The 23071-nt window shown below is 40.7% G+C and overlaps 1 protein-coding gene across 1 annotated transcript in view; it reads right to left on the reverse strand.

Moving 5' to 3' along the window:
- FMNL2 (formin like 2) overlaps positions 1–23071 on the reverse strand; it is a 326704-nt gene that overhangs the window by 135633 nt on the left and 168000 nt on the right. The window contains exon 2 of the mRNA XM_068967074.1: positions 1848–1931. Coding sequence (XP_068823175.1) covers positions 1848–1931 — 84 coding nt within the window. The remainder of the gene's footprint in view (positions 1–1847; positions 1932–23071) is intronic.

Raw genomic sequence — 23071 nt, forward strand, 5'->3', positions numbered from 1 at the left:
CTATTTGTTCACTATCATAAAATCATGTTCCCTGGCAATAATAGACTTAGGTAATGTTTACTGAAAGTTGTCTTAAGGAAGAAGCTTGTATCAGTAAAATTTTATTCTTTTGCCTCATGATCCTAGGCAATACGCTTTCTCTTCAGCCTCTATCTACTCATAGGGCTCAATATGGCATGGAGAAGAGAGGATGGTGTCCTCATCCTCTTTCAGTTCAGGAGCTAAAGTGAAACAACACACAATGGGCGCTTCGGAAGCTCCATGAGAACTGCAGACATCTATTCCTTAGGGAACGTGGACCCTCTACTTTTGAGGAACAGAAAATGCCTCTGCTGCCCACAATCTGTCCCACAGCAGAGACCCAAGGGAGCTGAGTTAGGAATTACAACACTCCCAGGAATTTCCAGGGTGGCGGGGGTTGCAGAGAGGGGCACAACCCCCCTGAAGACATTCATGGCACAAAGTCAAAGAGCTAACACATAATATACACTGTCTAACTTTAGAGGGTGAGCCTTCTAGACTTGGATAACTAGCTGGTACCTAGCCCAAGAGTGAAGTACCCCCCAAATTACTACCAATTACAGCAGAACATTACGTAACACTTACAAAGAATGAGGTAAGCACATGTATACCGATGAAAATATCAAGATACAGAAGAGTATTTGTGGGTATTCACATATTGTTTCTGAAAAACAAAAACAAACTAGACAGAGATACTTCAGTCTTACCAGTGGACCTCTAAAATGTAGAATTTGGAGGGCAGAGAGAAAGAAAATGGAGAATTTCCCTTTTTATTTTATATTCCTCTGAAGAACATAAATTTGTTATAAATTAATGATAAAAATGATTGCAGCCATGAAATTAATAGACGCTTACTCCTTGGAAGGAAAGTTATGACCAACCTAGATAGCATATTCAAAAGCAGAGACATTACTTTGCTGACTAAGGTCCGTCTAGTCAAGGCTATGGTTTTTCCAGTAGTCATGTATGGATGTGAGAGTTGGACTGTGAAGAAGGCTGAGCGCCGAAGAATTGATGCTTTTGAACTGTGGTGTTGGAGAAGACTCGTGAGAGTCCCTTGGACTGCAAGGAGATCCAACCAGTCCATTCTGAAGGAGATCAGTCCTGGGATTTCTTTGGAAGGAATGATGCTAAAGCTGAATCTCCAGTACTTTGGCCACCTCATGCGAAGAGTTGCCTCATTGGAAAAGACTTTGATACTGGGAGGGATTGGGGGCAGGAGGAGAAGGGGACGACAGAGGATGAGATGGCTGGATGGCATCACTGACTCGATGGACGCGAGTCTGAGTGAACTCCGGGAGTTACAGGGAGGCCTGGAGTGCTGTGATTCATGGGGTCACAGGGAGTCGGACACGACTGAGTGACTAAACTGAACTGAATGATAAAAACACCTGCTGGAGATTTGCCAGAATATGAAATAGTTTTTTTATCATCCTAAGTAACGTCTTTTTATAAACAATTCACCTTCTGGCATCAATATGTACCAACACACATGAACAGAAAAGCCATCTAAATTAGAGAACCTGCATTATTCAAGAAGCATAAACTGCTATGTAAGATAAATAGAAAAACAGATCAGCTAAATTTGATTTGACCACTTGACCAGATTAATCAGAAATTTTACCTGCAAAACATTTAAAAATCAAGAATTAAGATAATGCAAGAATAAAATGTCTTTTTCTAACTTTTTGTTTGGTCATGAGAAACAGGAAGGCAAATCACAAAACAGAAATCCATGTATCTCTTGGAAAAAGTCTGATATATTTAGGGTTTAAATCTGGTTTTCTTCTCTCACTATGTGTTGAAAAAGCATCAGTGTTTCTTACCTGATCACAGATCAGTTCCCACTTTTTCTCATTGTCATACTGCCGCAGCAACCTGGCTTTGTCAGGGGGTAGGTTCATAGCATTCTGTAAGAAAAAAAAAAAAAAAACGAAATATGTCATATCTCACAACAAGAATAACAGGCCACCCATGGGCAGGCCAAAGAATACTACTGTGGTTCTTTAATGACTTCAAGTCCTAGCATCTGATGAAACAGAAACACCCTACACAAGTCATTTAACTATCAAATTGCTTGAATGGGAGGAGACAGGCTCTGAAGTCCTATGTTGGGACACTGGGGTGGTCTGCTCTGAACTACAGACTTGCATTTCAGTAAAAGTAATTACTTCTTCACTTGATAGCCGGCTCCCAGTCTTCTCAACAAAGCACCAGAGGTTATTGAGAAGGTACTGTCCCAATTTTCTTTTCCAGGCATAAGAGTCTTCCATTTTGAACAGTGGGAACTTGATTTTGTTATATCCTTATCAAAATCTGCTCCCAATTCCTTTAGAAGTACTACAGCCCCACCAGACACAGAACAGAAAACACTAAAAGAAAACTCAATGAACAGAACCATTGATAGATAACATCAACTTTGACTCACTTTGAAAGACTATGAGTAAAGGAACAGATGAAAGAAGAGAAGAAAACAATGCAACCAGTTTTTGTCCCCTCTGTGAGATGACAGCACTCCTTCATGACATAGGTTAATATCAGTAACTTCAACTCTCAGTTTAGCTGAGAAGTGGGGTTTGCAGTGAGAAATGAATCATGAGCTAAAAGATGTCCAGACCATCAGACTTCATGAAACCCTCCTCCATTAATAGAGCACACTTTCTATAGTGTTGATGGTAATTTTCCGAGAGCTTCCCCGGTGGCTCAGGCGGTAAAGAATCTGCCTGCAGTGCAGGAGACCTGGGTTTGATCCCTGGGTTGGGAAGATCCCCTGGAGGAGGGCATAGCTACTCACTCTAGTATTCTTGCCTGGAGAATCCCCATGGACAGAGGAGCCTAGAGGGCTGCAGTCCATGGGGTCTGCAAAGAGATGGACACAACTGAGCAACTAAGCACACCCAGGTACATACACATTAGTTAATGTCCCAAATAACCAATCATATACATTTTCAAGATACCTGTCTTGGGTGTGATGTGATTTCAAGATATTTGGGCATGGAGCATGGCAAAAAGAGAGAGCCCCAGAAGAAATTCCTACCTGTTCCCCTGATCCCCCTAAAGCTCCCGTGCTTTAAACAACTGAGCCAAATATTCAACTAATTTCATGTACTAACTGTCCCATCTAAACCCTTGTATCAACACTCTAAATCATATCTGGCTCATAATAAATAATATAGCCCCTTGCCTGGGTCAATATTTGAGTAGATAAATGCAGAGGTCTTGAACTTATAATACTCAAACCCCTAGCTCTCTGGAGGACTTGGACTTAACAGAGAAATGGTTCCCCTTGCCACCATTACTGTCTCATGTCATCCAGCAAAATAAATTTAATAGAGGCGAGGGTGGGTAAGTCATTCTGACTTAATAGCAGACAACTAACCTTTGATGATTTTGACTGATATAACTGAAACATTTTCCCCAAAGCTCAATCTAGTATCCAGACTAATGCGCATAAGGAGGTAGTAGATATGTACCACTTATCAATTTGAATCTAATAACCTTTTTCAGAATATTAATTTTTTTATAACCCCAAAGCTTACAACATTATTAGAAAATCTTTAGACTCCGGAGTTTTCAATGATACTGCCAAGGTTTCTCCGTAAAAATATCTAAAATGGGAAAAATATTTTCATATGGCCTATCTCTATGGAATATCTACTTGAAGTAAAACAGAAAATAACTACTTGTGTTTATTTGCAATTACAGTTTTATAATGTTCAACAACCACCCCTGCAATAAAGCAAAGGAGAATTCCTATATGTCTTTCTGAGGGAGCCCAACATTATTGATCACTAAATAACCAGCCCATCATTGCTTATTTGCACCCAAAAGATGGATTATGTCCTCTTAAACTGATTTTGACCCTCTTGTTAGTGCCCCTGGGTGTGCATTAAATAAGAACAATAAGATTATAATAAGGTAGATTAAGTGAGTTTTCCCCGCGTCCTTATTAACCTCTCGTGATACAAAGGGGTAACACAATGAATGCCTAAACTCCTACAAGGTGCCAAGCACTGTATGGGCACTCTGTATACATAATTTAATTTAATCTTCACAACAAGCCCATGGGATAGATATAACTTCCCCAATTTTACAAACGAGAAAACAGGCCTAGGAGTGCTTACTCAAGGTTAGACTTCTTTACAGAAGAAAACAGGACCTAAACTTAGTCTGTTGGACTCCAAGGACAAACACTAAAAATGATAGGCCTTTTTTTTTGGCATTGAAGTAGAATGGCAAATAACTGACTTTCTGTTAGTGCTCCACAAGACAATCACGCAGAAGCAGTACGCAAATAGAGCTACGGAAATTAGATGCAGGCCCTGCTGTTACCACAAAGAGAAAGCCAAGATAATCCTTTCTGGATTGACTTTTCTTTAAATAAAACAGTCTTTCATTCAAATGTTTATGAAGCACCACCCTAGTACAAGCACTGTGCTCCACGGCACAGTGGGGAACCTAACAGATATAGTCCCCATGGGGCATCATATTCCAATGAGATGAAGATGAAACAAACTAATCTTCTCAAACTCTGATAAGTCTTGTTAGACATTATCAGAAGGCAACTTATAGACTTAACTATCTGCAAAGAGGGCTTTCCTGGTGGCTCAGATGGTAAAGAATCTGCCTACAATGCAGGAGACCTGGGTTTGATCCCTGGGTCGGGAAGATCCCCTGCAGAAGGCAATTCTTGCCTGAAGAATTCCATGGATAGAGAGCATGGAAAAGCTATGGTTTTTCTAGTCATCATGTATGGATGTGAGACCTGGACCACAAAAAAGGCTGAGCGCCAAAGAATTGATGCCTTCAAACTGTGGTGCTGGAAAAGACTCCTAAGAGTACCAGGGACAGAAAGGAGATCAAACCAGTCCATCCTAAAGGAAATCAACCCTGAATTTTCACTGGAAGGACTGATGCTGAAGCTGAATTCTTTGGCCACATGATGCAAAGAGCTGATTCATGGGAAAGACCCTGATGCTGGGAAAGATTAAAGGCAGGATAATAAGGGGACAACAGAGGATGAGATGGTTGGATGGCATCATTGACTCAATGGGCATGAGTTTGAGCAAACTCCTGGAGATACTGAAGGACAGGGAAGCCTGGCATGCTGAAGTCTATGGGGTCGCAAACAGACAGACATGACTGAGCAACTGAACATCTGGAAAAACTTCCTAAGGAAAAGATAACAATTAAGATAAGTTTCAGAAATGAGAAAAGGTGAGTCAGGTAAAGAGTGGATGGTAGTATTCTAGGCAGAGAAAACAGGGGAAAGATGCTAAGGTAAGGAACAGCTGGATAAATCAAAGCTGAAAGTGAGTCAGCATGGCTGGAGAGAAAACAAAAGAGAGGAAATGAGGGAAAAATAAAGTTGGAGAGGTGAGTCAAGGCTAGGTCATGTCCAGCCACGTAGGACTGGAGTCAATACTTTTCCTTTGCTCTAAAGTGCAATGAGAAACCAGTGAAGGCTTGTAAGCATGAGATGGCATAATCAGGTTATGTTTTACAAAGATTATCATGGGTGCTTTATGGACAACTGATTAGAAACAGCACAAATGGAAACAGGGGAACCAGTTGAGAGTAGTTCAAATGAACAGCAGCAGCCAGGACAGTAGTTCGAATGAATGCCGGCAGGCTGGGACAAGGTGAGATCTCGACTGAAGCAGGTGGATAGATGTCAGAAACAGTATATGAAACTGACTGGATAGACTTAAGGGCTGAGGGAGAATGTTGAGTGCTAATACCTGGTTTCTACCTTAAGTCACTAGGTGAACGGTGGTCTGTTTAAGAGGGGCACACTGCAAAGGTGGCGCAGAGGCGGTGAAGAATAAGATTTCTAAATGGCCCTAACTGGTTAGGTATATGATAGCTATGAAACATCCATGAAAACACTCAAGCAATCAGGCAGATGTACAGTTCTCAAGGTCAGAAGAAAGGTCTGCATCTTTCTGAATGAGAAGAGTCCTGAGAACTTTGAACCTGAGAACTAGTTATCGTCAGCACCCACACATAAAAACATACACTCGGTAATCATTCACCAAGCATTTAAAATCAACTCTTAAACAGGTCAAGCCTCTGAGCAGTTCAGGTACACATTACCCAGCTTAATAAATCTACAAGGACTGTGAGGAAGCAGCTCCATTTAAAATCAGACCCTCCACAGAGGCCTGGTTAAAGTTCAGGGATGTTGTGATTAGCTGGCAAGAACTGCCCTTAGACTTTCTGAGAATACATTCATTCCTTTTGAGCTGTATAGGGAAGGCCTTGGGAATCCAAGCTAAATGTTTGTACAGGTAACTCCCGAGAGCCCAAGCTGTTTTCTGAGGAACCTGATGTGAAGAGTCCACTCATTAGAAAAGACCCTGATGCTGGGAAAAATCGAGGGCAGGAAGAGAAGGGGACAACAGAGGATGAGATGGTTGGATGACTTCATTGACTCAATGGATGTGAGTTTGGGAGATAGAGAAGGACAAGCAGGCCTGGGGTTGCAGAGAGTCTTAACATAACTTAGCTACTGAACAACACTGGCTATCTCTCCAGGCTCCACTACTGCCTGTATAAAAATGTACTGCCCTTCTATTCGGCAGAAAATGTACAACTTCCTAGACCCTGCAACAACTCAACCTCATATATACTTAGTGATATCTCAACACAGAGCACTCCTTCCCTCCACAGATTCAACCTATACGTATGTACTAGGCTTTGACCACACGCCAGTGTACCTGCCCTGCAGGCACAGGAGGAAATTCAGTCATGAAGCTGCTGTGCTCAAGTACATGCCAAAGGTCCACTGAAGAGAGATGATCAGTTCAGTTCAGTTGCTCAGTCGTGTCCGACTCTTTGCGACCCCATGGACTACAGCACACCAGGCATCCCTGTCCATCACCAAGACATATGATACCTGAGTTGAAATATCTAGTGGATATTAATCCTTTATTTTCTAGATTGCACAAGTTTCTAGCTCAAATTAATCAGATCATTCAAGGGCATTTTTTTTCCTGTAAGGAATGTCCCTTTCTATTCCACCTGGCAAATTTTAAGAATCAGCTCAAATATCATTTACCATTAGAACCTTCTCCCAACTACTCCAAGAGGATATACCCTCTGGTTGGGCTCTGACAACACTGTATATATCTCTCCTTTACAGCACCACACACACTGTGCCGTAATCATCTGTTAGCCTACCTAAATCACCCCCCAACTAAGTACTTCAGGGATAATTTCTTTATCAGATACAGTACAAGGCAAACAGGAGGCACTCAACAAGCTGCTGAATCAATGAAAAGCAAGCTAACTCAATCATACTATTCAGTCTGACAATATCTTCACTGATTTAGCATTTATGCTTTAGCTACCAACAAAGTCTACAAATGAAAGAGCCTTTTTTCTTATAAAAGCTCAATGATAATGTCTATTACTTATTAGAATTCATGGGGTAACAAATCAAGTTCAATTCTAGCAACATTTCCTTGAAAAGAAAAATATTTTACACATCCTTCTGCCACATATAATAAACCATGGAACCTGAACTTTGTTTTGGTCTTGTTGCCAGTAGATTCAAATCAGTATCAACTGTAATAATTGTCTAATCCAAAAGTTACTTAGGGGCTTCCCAGGTGGCACAGTGGTATAGAATCCGCCTGCCTATGTAGGAGATACAGGTTCAATCCCTGGGTTGGGAAGGTCCCCTGGAGAAGGAAATGGCAACCCATTCCAGTATTCTTGCCTGGACAATCCCATGGACAGAGGGGCCTGGCAGGCTACAGTACACAGGACTTGCAAAGAGTTGGATATGACTTAGCAACTAAATGACAAACAAAAGGGGTAGTTACCTTTATGGTCTATATTGTTTTTAATTCACTTTCTATCTCAGAATATTTTAAAAATGGAAGATTTAATAACTAGATAACAACACAATATGCAAGTTTCTGGGTATTTCATGGAGAAATTATGATTAAGAGAGTCTATAAGAGTCTGTATGTTAGAAGTGATATTTATAGATTATCATATACAACACAGAGAAGAATGAAAGTACCCAAACCATTCAGAATCAGATAAACCCAAGCCTTAGGAATAGAGTTTTCTGGTCTCAGCTCTTGCCCTGGATTCATGGGAACAACGAAACCTTGCAAAAGATCCTCTTTTTCCCTGATATCTTCAAGGCTCCTGTTGAGAAATCCACGGAAACATGCATACACAGGAGTGAAAGTGAATTATGTCAAATACACCTTATGTAATATACTTTTGTTCTTATAATCTCTAAATTAAAGCTTTCAAGTATTAAGTCACCAGATTTTAAACAGAAACTCTGCTATTACACAACCACCTGCATACACTTCATAAGCAGCAGTGCTTATGGAAGTAGGGAAAAGATGTTACTAGAGAAAAGGCTAAGACAATCACTGACAGTTGTTGAATGATAAAGGTACAAACATTCTACAGTAACTTAAAAGAAGGAACCATTACATTTCTTTGAACATGGGGTTAAAAAAAAAAAAACATATAATAGAAAATTTGCTTTTTTTTTTTAACCATGTGTAAGTGTACAGTTCAGTGGTATTAACTATAGTCACAGTTGGAACTGGACTAGCTAGACCTCAACCCAGACTTGTATCACGTATTATTGGTGATGTTGACCCACACAACTTGAATCAAAAAGCAAAGTTGAAAAAGCCAGTAAATGAAATTCAAAAACTGAAGATCAGAATCCAGTCAGAATCAAAGCTCAGTTCAGTTCAGTCGCTGAGTCGTGTCCGACTCTTTGCGACCCCGTGAATTGCAGCACGCCAGGTCTCCCTGTCCATCACCAACTCCCGTAGTTCACTCAGACTCACGTCCATCAAGTCAGTGATGCCATCCAGCCATCTCATCCTCAGTCATCCCCTTCTCCTTCTGCCCCCAATCATTCCCAGAATCAGAGTCTTTTCCAATGAGGCAACTCTTCGCATGAGGTGGCCAAAGTACTGGAGTTTCAGCTTCAGCATCATTCCCTCCAAAGAAATCCCAGGGCTGATCTCCTTCAGAATGGACTGGTTGGATCTCCTTGCAGTCCAAGGGACCCTCAAGAGTCTTCTCCAACACCACAGTTCAAAAGCAGCAATTATACGGTGCTCAGCTTTCTTCACAGTCCAACTCTCACATCCATACATGACTGCTGGAAAAACCATAGCCTTGACTAGATGGACCTTTGTTGACAAAGTAATGTCTCTGCTTTTGAATGTGCTATCTAGGTTGGTCATAACTTTCCTTCCAAGGAGTAAGCATCTTTTAATTTCATGGCTGCAGTCACCATCTGCAGTGATTTTGGAGCCCCCCAAAATAAAGTCTGACACTGTTTCCCCATCTATTTCCCATGAAGTGATGGGACCAGATGCCATGATCTTAGTTTTCTGAATGTTGAGTTTTAAGCCAACTTTTTCACTCTCCTCTTTCACTTTCATTAAGAGCCTTTTTAGTTCCTTTTCACTTTCTGCCATAAGGGTGGTGTCATCTGCATATCTGAGGTGATTGATATTTCTCCCGGCAATCTTGATTCCAGCTTGTGCTTCTTCCAGCCCAGCGTTTCTCATGATGTACTCTGCATAGAAGTTAAATAAGCAGGGTGACAATAGACAGCCTTGACATACTCCTTTCACTATTTGGAACCAGTCTATTGTTCCATGTCCAGTTCTACTGTTGATTCCTGACCTGCATACAGGTTTCTCAAGAGGCAGGTCAGGTGGTCTGGTATTCCCATCTCTTTCAAAATTTTCCACAGTTTATTGTGACCCACACAGTCAAAGGCTTTGGCATAGTCAATAAGGCAGAAATAGATGGTTTTCTGGAACTCTCTTGCTTTTTCCATGATCCAGCGGATGTTGGCAATGTGATCTCTGGTTCCTCTGCCTTTTCTAAAACCAGCTTGAACATCTGGAAGTTCACGGTTCATGTGTTGCTGAAGCCTGGCTTGGAGAATTTTGAGCAGTACTTTACTAGCATGTGAGATGAGTGCAATTGTGCGGTAGTTTGAGCATTCTTTGGCATTGCTTTTCTTTGGGATTGGAATGAAAACTGACCTTTTCCAGTCCTGTGGCCACTGCTGAGTTTTCCAAATTTGCTGGCATATTGAGTGCAGCACTTTCACAGCATCATCTTTCAGGATTTGAAATAGCTCAACTGGAATTCCATCACCTCCACTAGCTTTGTTCGTAATGATGCTTTCTAAGGCCCACTTGACTTCACTTTCCAGGATGTCTGGCTCTAGGTGAGTGATCACACCATCGTGATTATATGGGTCGTGAAGGTCTTTTTTGTACAATTCTTCTGTGTATTCTTGCCACCTCTTCTTAATATCTTCTGCTTTTGTTAGGTCCATACCATTTCTGTCCTTTATCGAGCCCATCTTTGCATGAAATGTTCCCTTGGTGTTTCTAATTTTCTTGAAGAGATCTCTAGTCTTTCCCATTCTGTTCTTTTCCTCTATTTCTTTGCATTGAATGCTGAGGAAGGCTTTCTTATTTCTTCTTGCTATTCTTTGGAACTCTGCATTCAGATGCTTGTATCTTTCCTTTTCTCCTTTGCTTTTCGCCTCTCTTCTTTTCACAGCTATTCGTAAGGCCTCCCCAGACAGCCATTTTACTTTTTTGCATTTCTTTTCCATGGGGATGGTTTTGATCCCTGTCTCCTGTACAATGTCCCAAACCTCTGTCCATAGTTCACCAGGCACTCTATCAGATCTAGTCCCTTAAATCTATTTCTCAGAATCAAAGCTAAGGGTTAAAATCAACAAGATGGACCATTTATTAATGGTCTGATACATCTCAAGCCCTTAGGCTCTTTGCCTTCATTATCCAATTTAATCTACTTTAAAATCCTGACAAGCAGGTATTATCTTCTCCATTTAACAGAGAAGGAAACTAAAGGGCAAGGCGGTTAAGTAGCTCTTCCATGCAGGAGATAGGTGACAGATTTCAAGGCTCAAAAAAGAGGTCTGTATGATCACCCTCTTTCCATGATACTTAAGCTATAATGTTTCTAAAATCTGACCTCAGTGAACCAATTCAACAATCTTAATACCAGAGACATAGTCATTATGTGCGAGAGTAAGGTGAAAATGCACATATTTATCACTATTTTTAATAAGCTATTAACATTTTCAGACAAAATATTGGCACTTTAATAGAATTCTTCAATTTCTTTAAAAATATGATATAAACTAGAAACCCTTCCCCCCCAAAAAAGTTACTGGGTCAAATCTTTAGCTAGCCAAGTACTGTGTCAATTCAACAATCACATTCTAAACCCTGTTAAATATCAAATGAAGGCAGAGATACATATATAAGGTAAACTTGCACTTCAATGACCCAAAAGAGAAGATAAATCCACAACACACAACTGAACATGTTATGTAATATAGCCAAGCTGCAGAGAAAAAGCCATTACTTTTTGTTAAGGAAAGCAAGAAACGCTATGGACTGATCTTGGGTGTGTGGGGAGAGCATAAAGAATGCCATTTAATGGCATAATCTGGTTTTTAACATTTGGCCTCTGAAGATGGGTCACGTGGGTTGCAGTCCTAACTCCGCCACTCATGAATAGGTAATCTCAGGTACATTATTTAAACTAAACCTCAGCTTCCTCACTTTAAAAAAAGCGAGATGGTGGTGGTGATAATGATGAGAAGGATGAAGGTGGTAGTAATGCTACTACCCACCTCATGAAGTGTGAGGAAAATCAAATTGGATAACGCTTACACCTAACAGTAAGTACATGGAAAGCACTCCTTAGATCTTATCATTCTCCTTGTTTCAGGTGAATAGAAGCATGAATACAAAAGGCAGAGGACTGTGAACTACACAGAACAGATCAGAGGATAAGGAGTGGGTCATGTTAGACCAGCTTAGAAAGGCAGGGCCCTGGACACAGCACAGAATTTCAAACTTACTAGACAGGCAATGGTAAGTCATCAGCCAAGGAAATGTCTTAACAACAACAAAAAAAAGCCAGGTGTGGGGTCCTCAACTCACATTAAGTAAAGGGTTGTTCCTCCTCTGTTAATTCTTCCCAGATCACCATTTTTCCTTGTATTATTATTGGGACATCAAGTTGAGTCACCTGATGTTGAATAATGCATCAATTCTCCTATGAGTTCACTTAGAATTGCAACATCTGGGTGGTTGCAAATTCAATAAGTGACCCGCCCCTCTGTTCAGCTAACCTCAAAGCCATTTCCTTCCTTGCCCTCTATTCTTGTTCCAAACAACTACCTGACATCCTAAATTTTAATATCCTCCTAGCCTAGAGGATGCTGCTGAAATATAGTCCACTTCTTTCCTGGCACAGGTCTCTGGCAGCTAGCCAAATAGTTCCCCAAAGCGAATCATCAGTCAGTCATCTTTCACTGTCACTGTTATTCTTATTTAATCATTGAGGTATTAACATCATTCCCTTGCCAGTGAAGCCCACAGTAGGAGAAATTGGTCTGCTCCTGGTCTAGTTACATCTTCAGAATGAAATCTGACTGGAGAGCTGTCCTTTCCAGGGAAGCTGTGAGAATGAGACAGCTCCCCAGTCTCCCATTCACAATTTTAGTTACAGCCCATTTTCTTGGAAGGTTTTCTTTAAGGACTGAGCTAAATAAAAAGGACTCCTCCATAACTTTTTTATAGTCTAAGAAGTACAGAACTAGAACACAAGCTTGTGATATTTTAGTCTTCTGTTTTTTTTCAGAGGTGGCCAAACTGACTCCAAAAATGAAGGCTGTCTTCAAGTTTATTTAACTGGTTATTACCAGACAGAAAAAAAAATCTGGGCCAACATGTCTTCTACTCATTTTCCACTATCAAGAACGAAAGCCCACTTATATCTGTTGTGTGTATAAGTGAGTATATGCACATATATTTTAGAAAATCCAATAAGATAATGTACGTAGAGCAGTTAGCACAAAGCCCTCCATTCAGTACATGTTGGATATTGCTGTGTGGGTGCTCAGTGGCTATGTCATGTCCGACTCTTTGTGACCCCACGCACTGAAGCCTGGTGGGCTCTTCTGTCCATGAGATTTCCCAGGCAAGAGCACTGGAGTGGACTGCCATTTCCTGCTCCATGGTATCTTCCATACCGCTTCTAAGTCGCTCAGTCGTGTCCGACTCTGTGCGACCCCATGGACTGCAGCCCACCAGGCTCCTCCGTCCATGGGATTTTCCAGGCAAGAGTACTGGAGTGGGTTGCCATTGCGTTCTCCGGGGATCTTCCCTACCCAGGGATCAAACTCAAGCCCCCTGTCCTGTGTCTCCTGCATTGGCAGGAGGATTCTTTACCACTCAGAGCCATCTGGGGAGCCTGTGACATTGTTCCTCTTGCTATTATCATTTTAAAGAATACATGGAATTACTATTATGCTCCCCTCCTACTTAGTAAGCCTCCATCCTTCCTGACTACACAAGTTTCCTTATACCACAATAATAAGTACCAGCACTGTCCCCACCATTCTTCCTGACTTGGGGCTTTATAGACAGAAAACAATTCATTTTATCTGTAAAATTATAAACCTGTAGAAACTTCCATATTTGTTTTTACCAATAAACATAAATTAAAACCAAAAACTTAACAACGTTGCTTGCAAATTAACTGGTTTATTTTGTTTGGGGGGCCATGCTGTGTAGCTTGTTGTTGCTATTTAGTCACTGTTGGGTCTGACTCTTTTACGACCCCAAGGACTGTAGCCCACCAGGCTCCTCTGTCTATGGGATTCTCCAGGCAAGAATACTGGAGTGGGTCGCATGCCCTCCTGAAGGGGATCTTCCATATCCAGAGATCGTACTTGAGTCTCCTGCACTGGCAGGTGGATTCTTTACCACCAAGCCACCAGGGAAGCCTGGCGGGTAATTTAAAAGGTATTAATTCCCTGACCAGGGATGGAACCGGGGCCTCTTGCAGTGAAGTGTGGAGTGCTAACCATTGCACAACCAAAGAATTCCCATACTTTAATCACACTTTCACTACTCTTTGCAAATGGGAATGAAGATGGTTGATTGTGTATATATATACATTTATATTATCTTATTTAATTGCATGGCCAGAGCATCATGAACATGGGTAACGTGGATGGAAGAGTCCATGCTGCCTACAGAATAGGAGGGCAGAGCTATAGTAGTCAACGCCAAGTTTTCCCATGGCTCCTTTTTCTGCTACTCCCTATACCACTAGCTTAAGTGAGTCAACATCCCAAGAGGCCAATACCACATACCCCTCCTCTGGCCATCATGCCAGCTCCTGAAATACAGATTCTTGACCGTTGGAACCATAAAGAAGGCTGAGCACCAAAAACTTGATGCTTTCAAACTGTGGTGCTGCAGAAAATTCTTCAGAGTCCCTTGAACAGCAAGGGGATCAAACCAGTCAATCCTAAAGGAAATCAATCCTGAATATTCATTGGAAGGACTGATGCTGAAGTGCCAATAACTGGCCACCTGATGCAAAGAGCCAACTCATTAGAAAAGACTCTGATGCTGGGAAAGATTGAGGGCAGGAGGAAAAGTAGAGGACAGAAAATGAGATGGTTGGATGGCATCATCGAATCAATGAACATGAGTTTGAGCAAACTATGGGAGATAGTGAAGGACAGGGAAGCCTGTCATGCTGGAGTTTCTGGGGTTGCAAAGAGTTGGACACGACTGAGTGATTGAACAACAACCATATTTAAACAGAAAGGGAATAAATGGAAAGAAACATTCAATCTCTTTCAAACCTCATATCTGATTTCCTTTGGAGACCTGATGTCTGATTCCTTGACATGCTCTGGAACTCAAACAGTTGTTTACCATCTGTCTGCTAATTGCTATTCCAAGAGCAGTGTCCACCTGCACACACTTGTGTAATCAGATGGGAAGTTACACAAGAGGCCACATTTAATGCTTAATTTTCAATCATTTGACAATAGGAGAGCAAATACATTCACATGCTATGTTTGCTGGCACAGAGTCAAAATCCAATGAACAGGTTCTAGACTTTGGATAAATATTAACATCCTCTGACATAAAATTCTCTGTGTAAAAACATTTTGAGAATTGAAGATACCAAGTTCAAATTAACTACAACATATTAGATAGCTGAATTCCATCACAATTAAGGCAGACACATGAAACAGTTAATAAAACATTCATGAGTTAAGTAAACACTCCCAACGTACCAGCCAAAACAATATCTCCTGATGTTTGGTACATGGCATTTTAGATTTTACACATGTACTGCAAAACAATTATGACATTAAATAATGGAATTTTTATTAAACAGCTGAACTAAATCATATATTACAAACGAACTCTCAGATACCTGAGTAAGCGGTATCTCTTGTTGGGGGTGTAGGTTTTCGATCTTCACTGTTCCTATCTAGGAGAATATAAAATAAAATCCAAGCCACTGGAATTATCCCTGGTTTTATGTTCTCACCATACAGTGATATGTTCAAGGCATAAAGCGCTACCTAAATGCATGATCTGGTCTCAGACTAAAATGAGGAAAAATGGTCACATTTGGATTGCATGTACCAGGCAGAGCTAAACAAGAATCAAACACCTTTCAGGGAAAGCAAACACCTACAGTTACAGAGAATGTGTTTGGGGAAGCAGGCCCCAGGGTTTGCACGTCTCAGTTCTAAGTGCTAGACATGGTGTGTGCAAGAAAAAAGGAGGAAAAAGCACACAAGCAAGAGAGAGATGACAAAGAGAAGGGGCAGGGCTGGGGAGGATCCGACTCCACTGAAGCCCTGTGCTTCTCAGCTGAGTAAACCACAACAGTGACCCTGGCTGCTGAACTCAGCACACCCCCTCAACAATGTTCTGGATGTAAACACTTTACTGTTTCCTACATAGCAGTGTTCTGCTTCTCCAAGAGAGCTACAAGTATTTGGAAAAATGCCAGAATAGGACAATGGCCATTTAATCTGCATTCTTACGTTCTGTAACAACTCTACTCTCCTGACAGCAGATCGACCATACCCAGGTCACCATGAACCAATTTATCCTACTGCAAAGTAAACTTCAAGTTCAAGTCCTAAGGATCCCAGGGGTAAAGCAATACAGTTCATCCAGGAACCTCCACCCAAAGAAGTGGCCAACTTGGAGTGCAACTCTGATTTGGATTTGTCTTCTTCCAGAGAGAAATTCAACTCTACATGAACTCCAGTGTACATGAACCACTGCTGGATATTAGGCTTTAAGAAGTGACAGGACCAAGAGAACACTCAATTTGTGACTTAAAAACTACCTAGTACTTACTTTACTTCCTAAATGAATTTTTTTTTGCAGTGAAGTCTTATTTTTAGAATACAATTTAATCTTCATATGTTTAGAAAATAATACAGACAAGTATAACAAAAAATAATAATAACCACCTTTCCCGCTGTCCAAATGTTATCACCATTAACCCTGTAGAATGTAGACCTAAATGAACCGTTATAAGCCAATCCTGAAACCTAGCCCTCCACACACATCCCTAGCTTGGGGGTCTGCAGGCCTCTGTGGCTGCAGTGCTCCGTCCTAGCTAGCAGGCCCACTGACAAATACGTCTATTCATCTACCCCTTCTCCTCTGTACATATATTTATAAATGGTAAGCACAATATATTCTCTGTCATTCCACATGGTTGGCCAATAAAGACATTGTTTAATAGAGAGGTGCCGCACATACCATGCATGATTTTAAAATGAATAGGATTTATCAAAATATATTAACACAAAAGCCATATTATCATAACTTAATCTTTCTTTAATGACTCTGAGAAAGACTCTTTAAAATTTTTACAATGTTTTCTGGTCATCCCTATGGATTACAACGATAAGCTTTGTGGCTGGAATGACTGAGACCTAGGTTCAAATTCCAGTTACTAGCAATTCATCTTGGCACGTAACAAAATTCTCTAAGTATCAGCATCCTTTTCTGAAAACGAGGACAAAAGAACCTCCCTGCTAGGATCACCATGAAATACATGTACCCCTCACAGCAGAAGATCCAGGGACAGCAGTGTGGTATCTACAGGAGAAGTTGTGACTGGGGACAAATATTCTGGCCTTCAGAGTTTAAAAAAAAAAAAAAAATAGAACTTGAGTTTATATCCTAGATGTGAACCTCCTTGCTGTATGTTCACTAGCAAGACACTTAACTTTCTTAAAATTATAATTGTATTTATTTATTTTTGGCTGTGCTGGGTCTCTGTGTGGGCTTTTCTCTAGTTGTGGTGAGCAGGGGCTACTCTCTATTTGCAATGGGCAGGCCTCTTTAGTTACGGAGCATGCGCTCTAGAGTGCATGAGCTTCAGTAGTCACTGCTCCCGGGCTTTAAAGCACAAGCTCAATAGGGATGGAGCACGGGATTAGTTGTTCTGTGGCATGTGGGATCTTCCCCAGATCAGGAACTGAACCCATATCTCCTTCATTGGCAGGCAAATTCTTTACCACTGAGCCACCAGGACAGTCCTTAATTGTTTTTCTCTTTAATTTCCTCGCTTGTAAAATAAGGATGCTATCTACTCCAGGGGTATTTCCAGAGGAGCCTGACAGGAAAGGCTTTAAAAAGTAGGGTGGCTATGAGAAGTAAACATCAGATGGGTGAACACACGTAAAATGTGGCAATAAGCTCAGGGAATGACAGAATAAGGACTCAAGGGATTTGCTGCTATGTGTATCAGAATCCAACACAACTAAATTCAAGGAGCAGGGCAGGGGAGATGAGAGCATCTTACCCTCTTAAACATAATGTCTTTGAGAGCTTAGCAACACACCTGAAAGAATTTCTGGCACTCTAGATACAATGCATTTTAGTTAATAGCCCAAACAATGAACCTAAGAGAAATGTCCGTATTTGTGGTTCCCAAACTGGGTACCAAGGCATCCCAACTATGAAAATCCCAGAGGGAAACTGCAGGATTATTTAAAATTTTTGAAAAAAGGAACAAAACTCAAAATCCACTGTCACCACTACAACCCTGAAGTAGTTTCCAGCTTTTAATTGCACTATATTCCTTTCCATAATGCGTACTTCTGCCAAGGTGATTTTCTTTTAGCAGGTGGTGTGACAGCAAATCATGAGGAAAAAATTCAGCAGGAAATGACTGACAGTATGAAATCTGAATTCAAAGGTAGATAAATCATGCAGTGTCCTATAGGTATTACATCAAATTTATATGAAACTGTGATTTTTTTAATACAAAGTATTTTCCTTTCAAATTACATGTAATTATTTTTTCAAACAGCCACTGAGTTGCTAGTGTAGTGCTAAATTGCTTTCATTCATTCGTGTCTGACTCTTTACGACTCCATGAATTGTAGCCCGCCAGGCTCCTCTGTCCACGGGATTCTCCAGGCAAGAAAACTGGAGTGGATTGCCATTTCCTTCTCCAGTGGATCTTCAAAACCCAGGGATCGAATTGTGATTTTTTTTGAATACAATGAAAGTATTTTTCTTTCAAAGTACATGTAATTATTTTTTCAAACAGCTACTGAGTTATGCAGACATAAATACTTGTTAAGTCGCTTGGACATGCATACTTCATATCAAACATACATACTTTGTATTAGGTATTCCATTTGGCCTCAGGCACCATGAAGAATTGCTAAGACACCAAGGGCACTGCACACGGAGAAAGTGTGGAGACTTCTGGTCTAGGTTACATCCATGCTTTCTTCCCTCACCTCTGATTACAGCCTTCTGGAAATATTCTAAAATAAAAGAGCCTCTATAAAGAATTTTAAACTTTCATCTTAAGCCATACAAGAAATTATTAAAAGAAGTGAGTGAGTATGACTCAAGAAAAATATACATACATATTTTTTAACTAGATAAATAAAATTTTATCATAAAAAGAAATTTCTGGGATTTTCCTAGCAGTGCAGTGGTTTAGACTCCGTGCTTCTAATGGAGGGAGTCCAGGGTCCAACCCTGACTGGGGAACTAAGATCCCACATGCCTCATGGCCAAAAGATAAAATTATATTAAAAAAAAAAAAAGACTTCTCTGAGTGTTCCATGCAAACAAAGTGTCAGATTACATGCATCACCCTAACCACCCTCATAAATAAACTTCACTTTAGGTAATTTCTTTTCACAATTAATTTCTAAAAATAGCTTTCAGACTAAACACTGAACTTAGTTCAGTGAACACAGAACTTAGTTTTGCAATAGAGTATTATTCAGAAAGGCCAGTGGTCCTGGTATAACTTAACGGCGTCTTTCACTCTTAAAAGTCTTTCATTTGGAAGACTGACTTTATGGTCGCCCTAACTTAAAGAACAAATACATGCTGAAGAAATTAAGATATGATTGTTTATTTGAAACTAAGCATGAAGGAAAATTATAAAAGTGGATTTCAGTTTTTAAAAATCTTGATAGCAGACATTTAAAGACCAGGCTGTGAGCATCTGACCCTAGAAACCTCCTTCCAATCCCGCAGTCCTGTGACTCTTAAGTCACTGGGGTAGACAGTAAACCAGCATTTCCAGAGCCCAGAGCTACTGGTGACTTAGGCTCTGCACTGTACACATTCCATGTACGTTTTAATAAGTTGTTAGTAATAATTAATAACTTGTAATCAGCCAAGTAACAACTTGGCTTTACTTATTTAAAGAAAATACCCCAAAAAAGGCAACTCAGTTACTCTAAATTCTTACTTATCCAACAGTTTTTCATGACTGCTAAGTCACATCAGTTGTATCTGACTCTGCCAACCCCAGGGATTGTAGCCCACCAGGCAAGAATACTGGAATGGGCTGGCAAGTCCTCCTCCAGGGGATCTTCCTGACCCAGGGATTGAACCCATGTCTCACTGTCTCCTGCACTGGCATAGGCACACTAGTGCCACCTTGGAAGTGCTATTTACCCAAAGGTTTTTCGTGTGTCATTTAAAAATATCTACAATTGGATCTTTTCACTAATTCTACCACTTTTTTCCTTCTAACTCTCCAAGTTGCCCTTAAGCAAATTCTAATTACTTTTTGTCATTCAAAAACACACTGCTTATTCACCAACACTTAATTTTCTTCTCAAGAAACTCACTAAGTAGAGAGTTTTCATGTGGTCTCCTGTTCTCTAAAAATGAAAGACAAAAATATATTTTTCCTCCTCACAAAACCTCTCATGCCTCAGGGTAAAAAAAAAAAAATCTTTTGACTTAATAAAATACAGACTCCTAGAAAATAAGCAGAAGCACGTACAAATGTCCATAACATCCAGGCCAAAAATACTACAGATAATTTCTTCATTCCCTTTCTGCAGAATTGTGCTTCAAATGTGACAGTATTTCAAGACAGTTAATTCATTGGTTTCATCCTTGCTTTTCTCCACAACCTAGCACCTTCTACATTTAAGGCCTAAGATGAAGGTAAATGACAGGGGTATTTCTTTGAATGTTCTCATCATATGAACCTATAGATATGCACCTTCCTAAGCCCCAGCCTGGAAGTACCAACTCAGGAGCCTTAAGATTCAAACCCAGGAACCCACATCTCTTACAAATCTCTTGGGGAATCCTCACATACATCAGGTTTGATGATTTTAAAAAAAAGTGCCCCCATGCGTGTGCACACACATGTGCCTCCATGCATAAAAGAAAGGCTTAGATTCAGTGAACAGCCCACTTACTCTTTTCTCACAATTTGGAGCATGAATGTATATATATTTTTAAAAAGCATAAAATAAGAAACTGTGGGGGAGACAGACTGCACAGGTTTTTAAGAAGTCTCATATTACTCAGCCATAAAAAGGAATGAAATTGTGCCATTTGCAGAGGTGTGGATGGACCTAGAGACTGTCATACAGGGTGAAGTAAGTCAGACAGACAAAAACAAATTCATGTATTAATGCATATAGGAGGGATTTCCTTTATAGCTCAGTCGGTAAAGAATCTGCCCGCAATGCAGATCTGGGTTTGATTCCTGGGTTGGGAAGATCCCCTAGAGAAAGAAATGGCAACCCACTCCAGTATTCTTTCCTGGAGAATCCCATGGATAGAGAAGCCTGGCAGGCTATAATCCATCGGGTCCAAAGAGTCGGACACGACTTGGTGACTAAACCGCCACCAATGCACATATGTGAATCTAGAAGAATGGAGCAGACGAACCTATTTGCAAAGCAGAGAGAGAGACAAAGATGTAGAGAACAAACACATGGACGCTAAGTGGGAAGAGGGGGCTGGGATGAACTGGGAGATTGGGATTGACATATATACACCACTATATATAAAACAGATATATATACAATACTATACACAAAACTCTAATGAGAACCTACTGTACAGCACACGGAACTCTACTCAATGTCCTGCAGCGACCTAAACGGGAGGGAAATCCAAGAAAGAGGGAATGTATGTATACATATGGCTGATTTGACTTTACTGTAAAGCAGAAAACAACACAGCATTGTAAAACAACTATACTCCAATAACCATTTCTTAAAAAAAGAAGTTTTCCTGCACGTGGATGGGAGGAGCTAGGGGAAAGGAAGTACAATTCAGAAACAGACCAATTGCTCCTCACTGTGAAGACAGTACAAAAAATCACCTATTGAAACTCAGTTGCAAGGGAGCACCTTGGCTGTTATTTCAAGGAATTTTGTTTTTCCTTGTACACTGTAAATACTTTCCCCAAACTTGCGGATTCTTGCTTGGTAAAGAATTTCTATCATCAGTTCATTCCTATCTGCAGTTCTCTCCTTATTAGAATCTGTGGTCCAGGTAAATAACATGCTTGACAACACAGGAAAGTATTTTGCTCCACTAGCTATCTTTCTAGCACAGCCACCTAACAAACCTCAAAATCTAGATAAACTTGGTTCCCAATTTGCCCACCCAGGTAGGTGAGCAGCACTGCTACACGGTACCGACAGGTTACTCAATCTACTGAAGAGTGACAACCACCATTCTCATATGACCCTCAACACTGCCCATCCAACTGTTCTCATTCCTCTGGCCAACTCACCCTGCATCAACCTTTTCTAGTCTCTTCAAGCCTCCATCCCCTCTCCCTACTTCCTGTTCAATCTTCAAACTAGCCTCCAACCCCTTTGCCTCACAAAGGAAATGAATGCCCTTCCACCAGAACTCTGTCCACCTCCTGCTATGAAATGTACAAACCCACCACACAGCTGTACCCTCCTCTTCCCTCTCCTGACCGTAAAATAAAGGAAGCACCTCTTCCTATCTCTGGAGACCATGCCCTCCTGTCTTCTTTACTCATAGGGCCACAGTGAAAAATAAAGGCTAGATCTGCACACAATGAGTGGCATATCAAAACTTATTCAATTAATTGTACCTGTTTTCACTAACAAGGTTTCCAAGAGAGCGCTGTACAGTGGGCGCTCCGAGGATAAAATAATCCCATATTCACACAGGAAGAAAGGATCAGATGAGCATGTACTTCAAACAAAATTCTCACAGCTACCCCCTTCCCCCAAACCTGCAAAATAACCCAAATATTTATCGCCACAAGAAAACCTTACCTCAGAGCTTAGCATGAGAAAGGTAAAAAGTGAAGGCACTGATATTTTTTGCCTTTGCTGATTTTAGAATTACTCAGGACTACTTTTAAATGCTGGGGTACAAGAGTGAAAACTAACCCTATACTTTCCTCTCCATACTTGCTGTGCTATACTTGGTTACCAGTTTCTCTCCCAGGAAACTGTAATTTATGAAATTTAAATGACCTAGAGCATTTGGATCACATTCAAAGTATATAATATACCTTGCAGTCAATATCAAAAGCACAGGTGCACTGGACACCAACGGAGAACAGGGCAGCACAGGCGTCCGTAAGACCCACACAGTAATCTTCCTTCTAGATGGAATCTTGACAATTTCTCAAAAGAGAAATAGAAAAGGCAAAAGAAACAAAGCTAAATAAATGTATACAGAGTGACATACAATATTCAACTCGTTAAAGCCAGAAACACAAATCGGGCTCTTTGCTCACCGCTACGAAAATATTCCCAAAGCCCTCTCACTCAAAACTCTGACAGCCTGAGGATTTCGCCTGCACATCAGGGTAAGCTGGCTGGATTCGGCTCAGCCTCTGCACTGGCCACTCATTC

This window comes from Capricornis sumatraensis, chromosome 3 (assembly GCF_032405125.1).
Source record: "Capricornis sumatraensis isolate serow.1 chromosome 3, serow.2, whole genome shotgun sequence".
Lineage (NCBI taxonomy): Eukaryota > Metazoa > Chordata > Mammalia > Artiodactyla > Bovidae > Capricornis > Capricornis sumatraensis.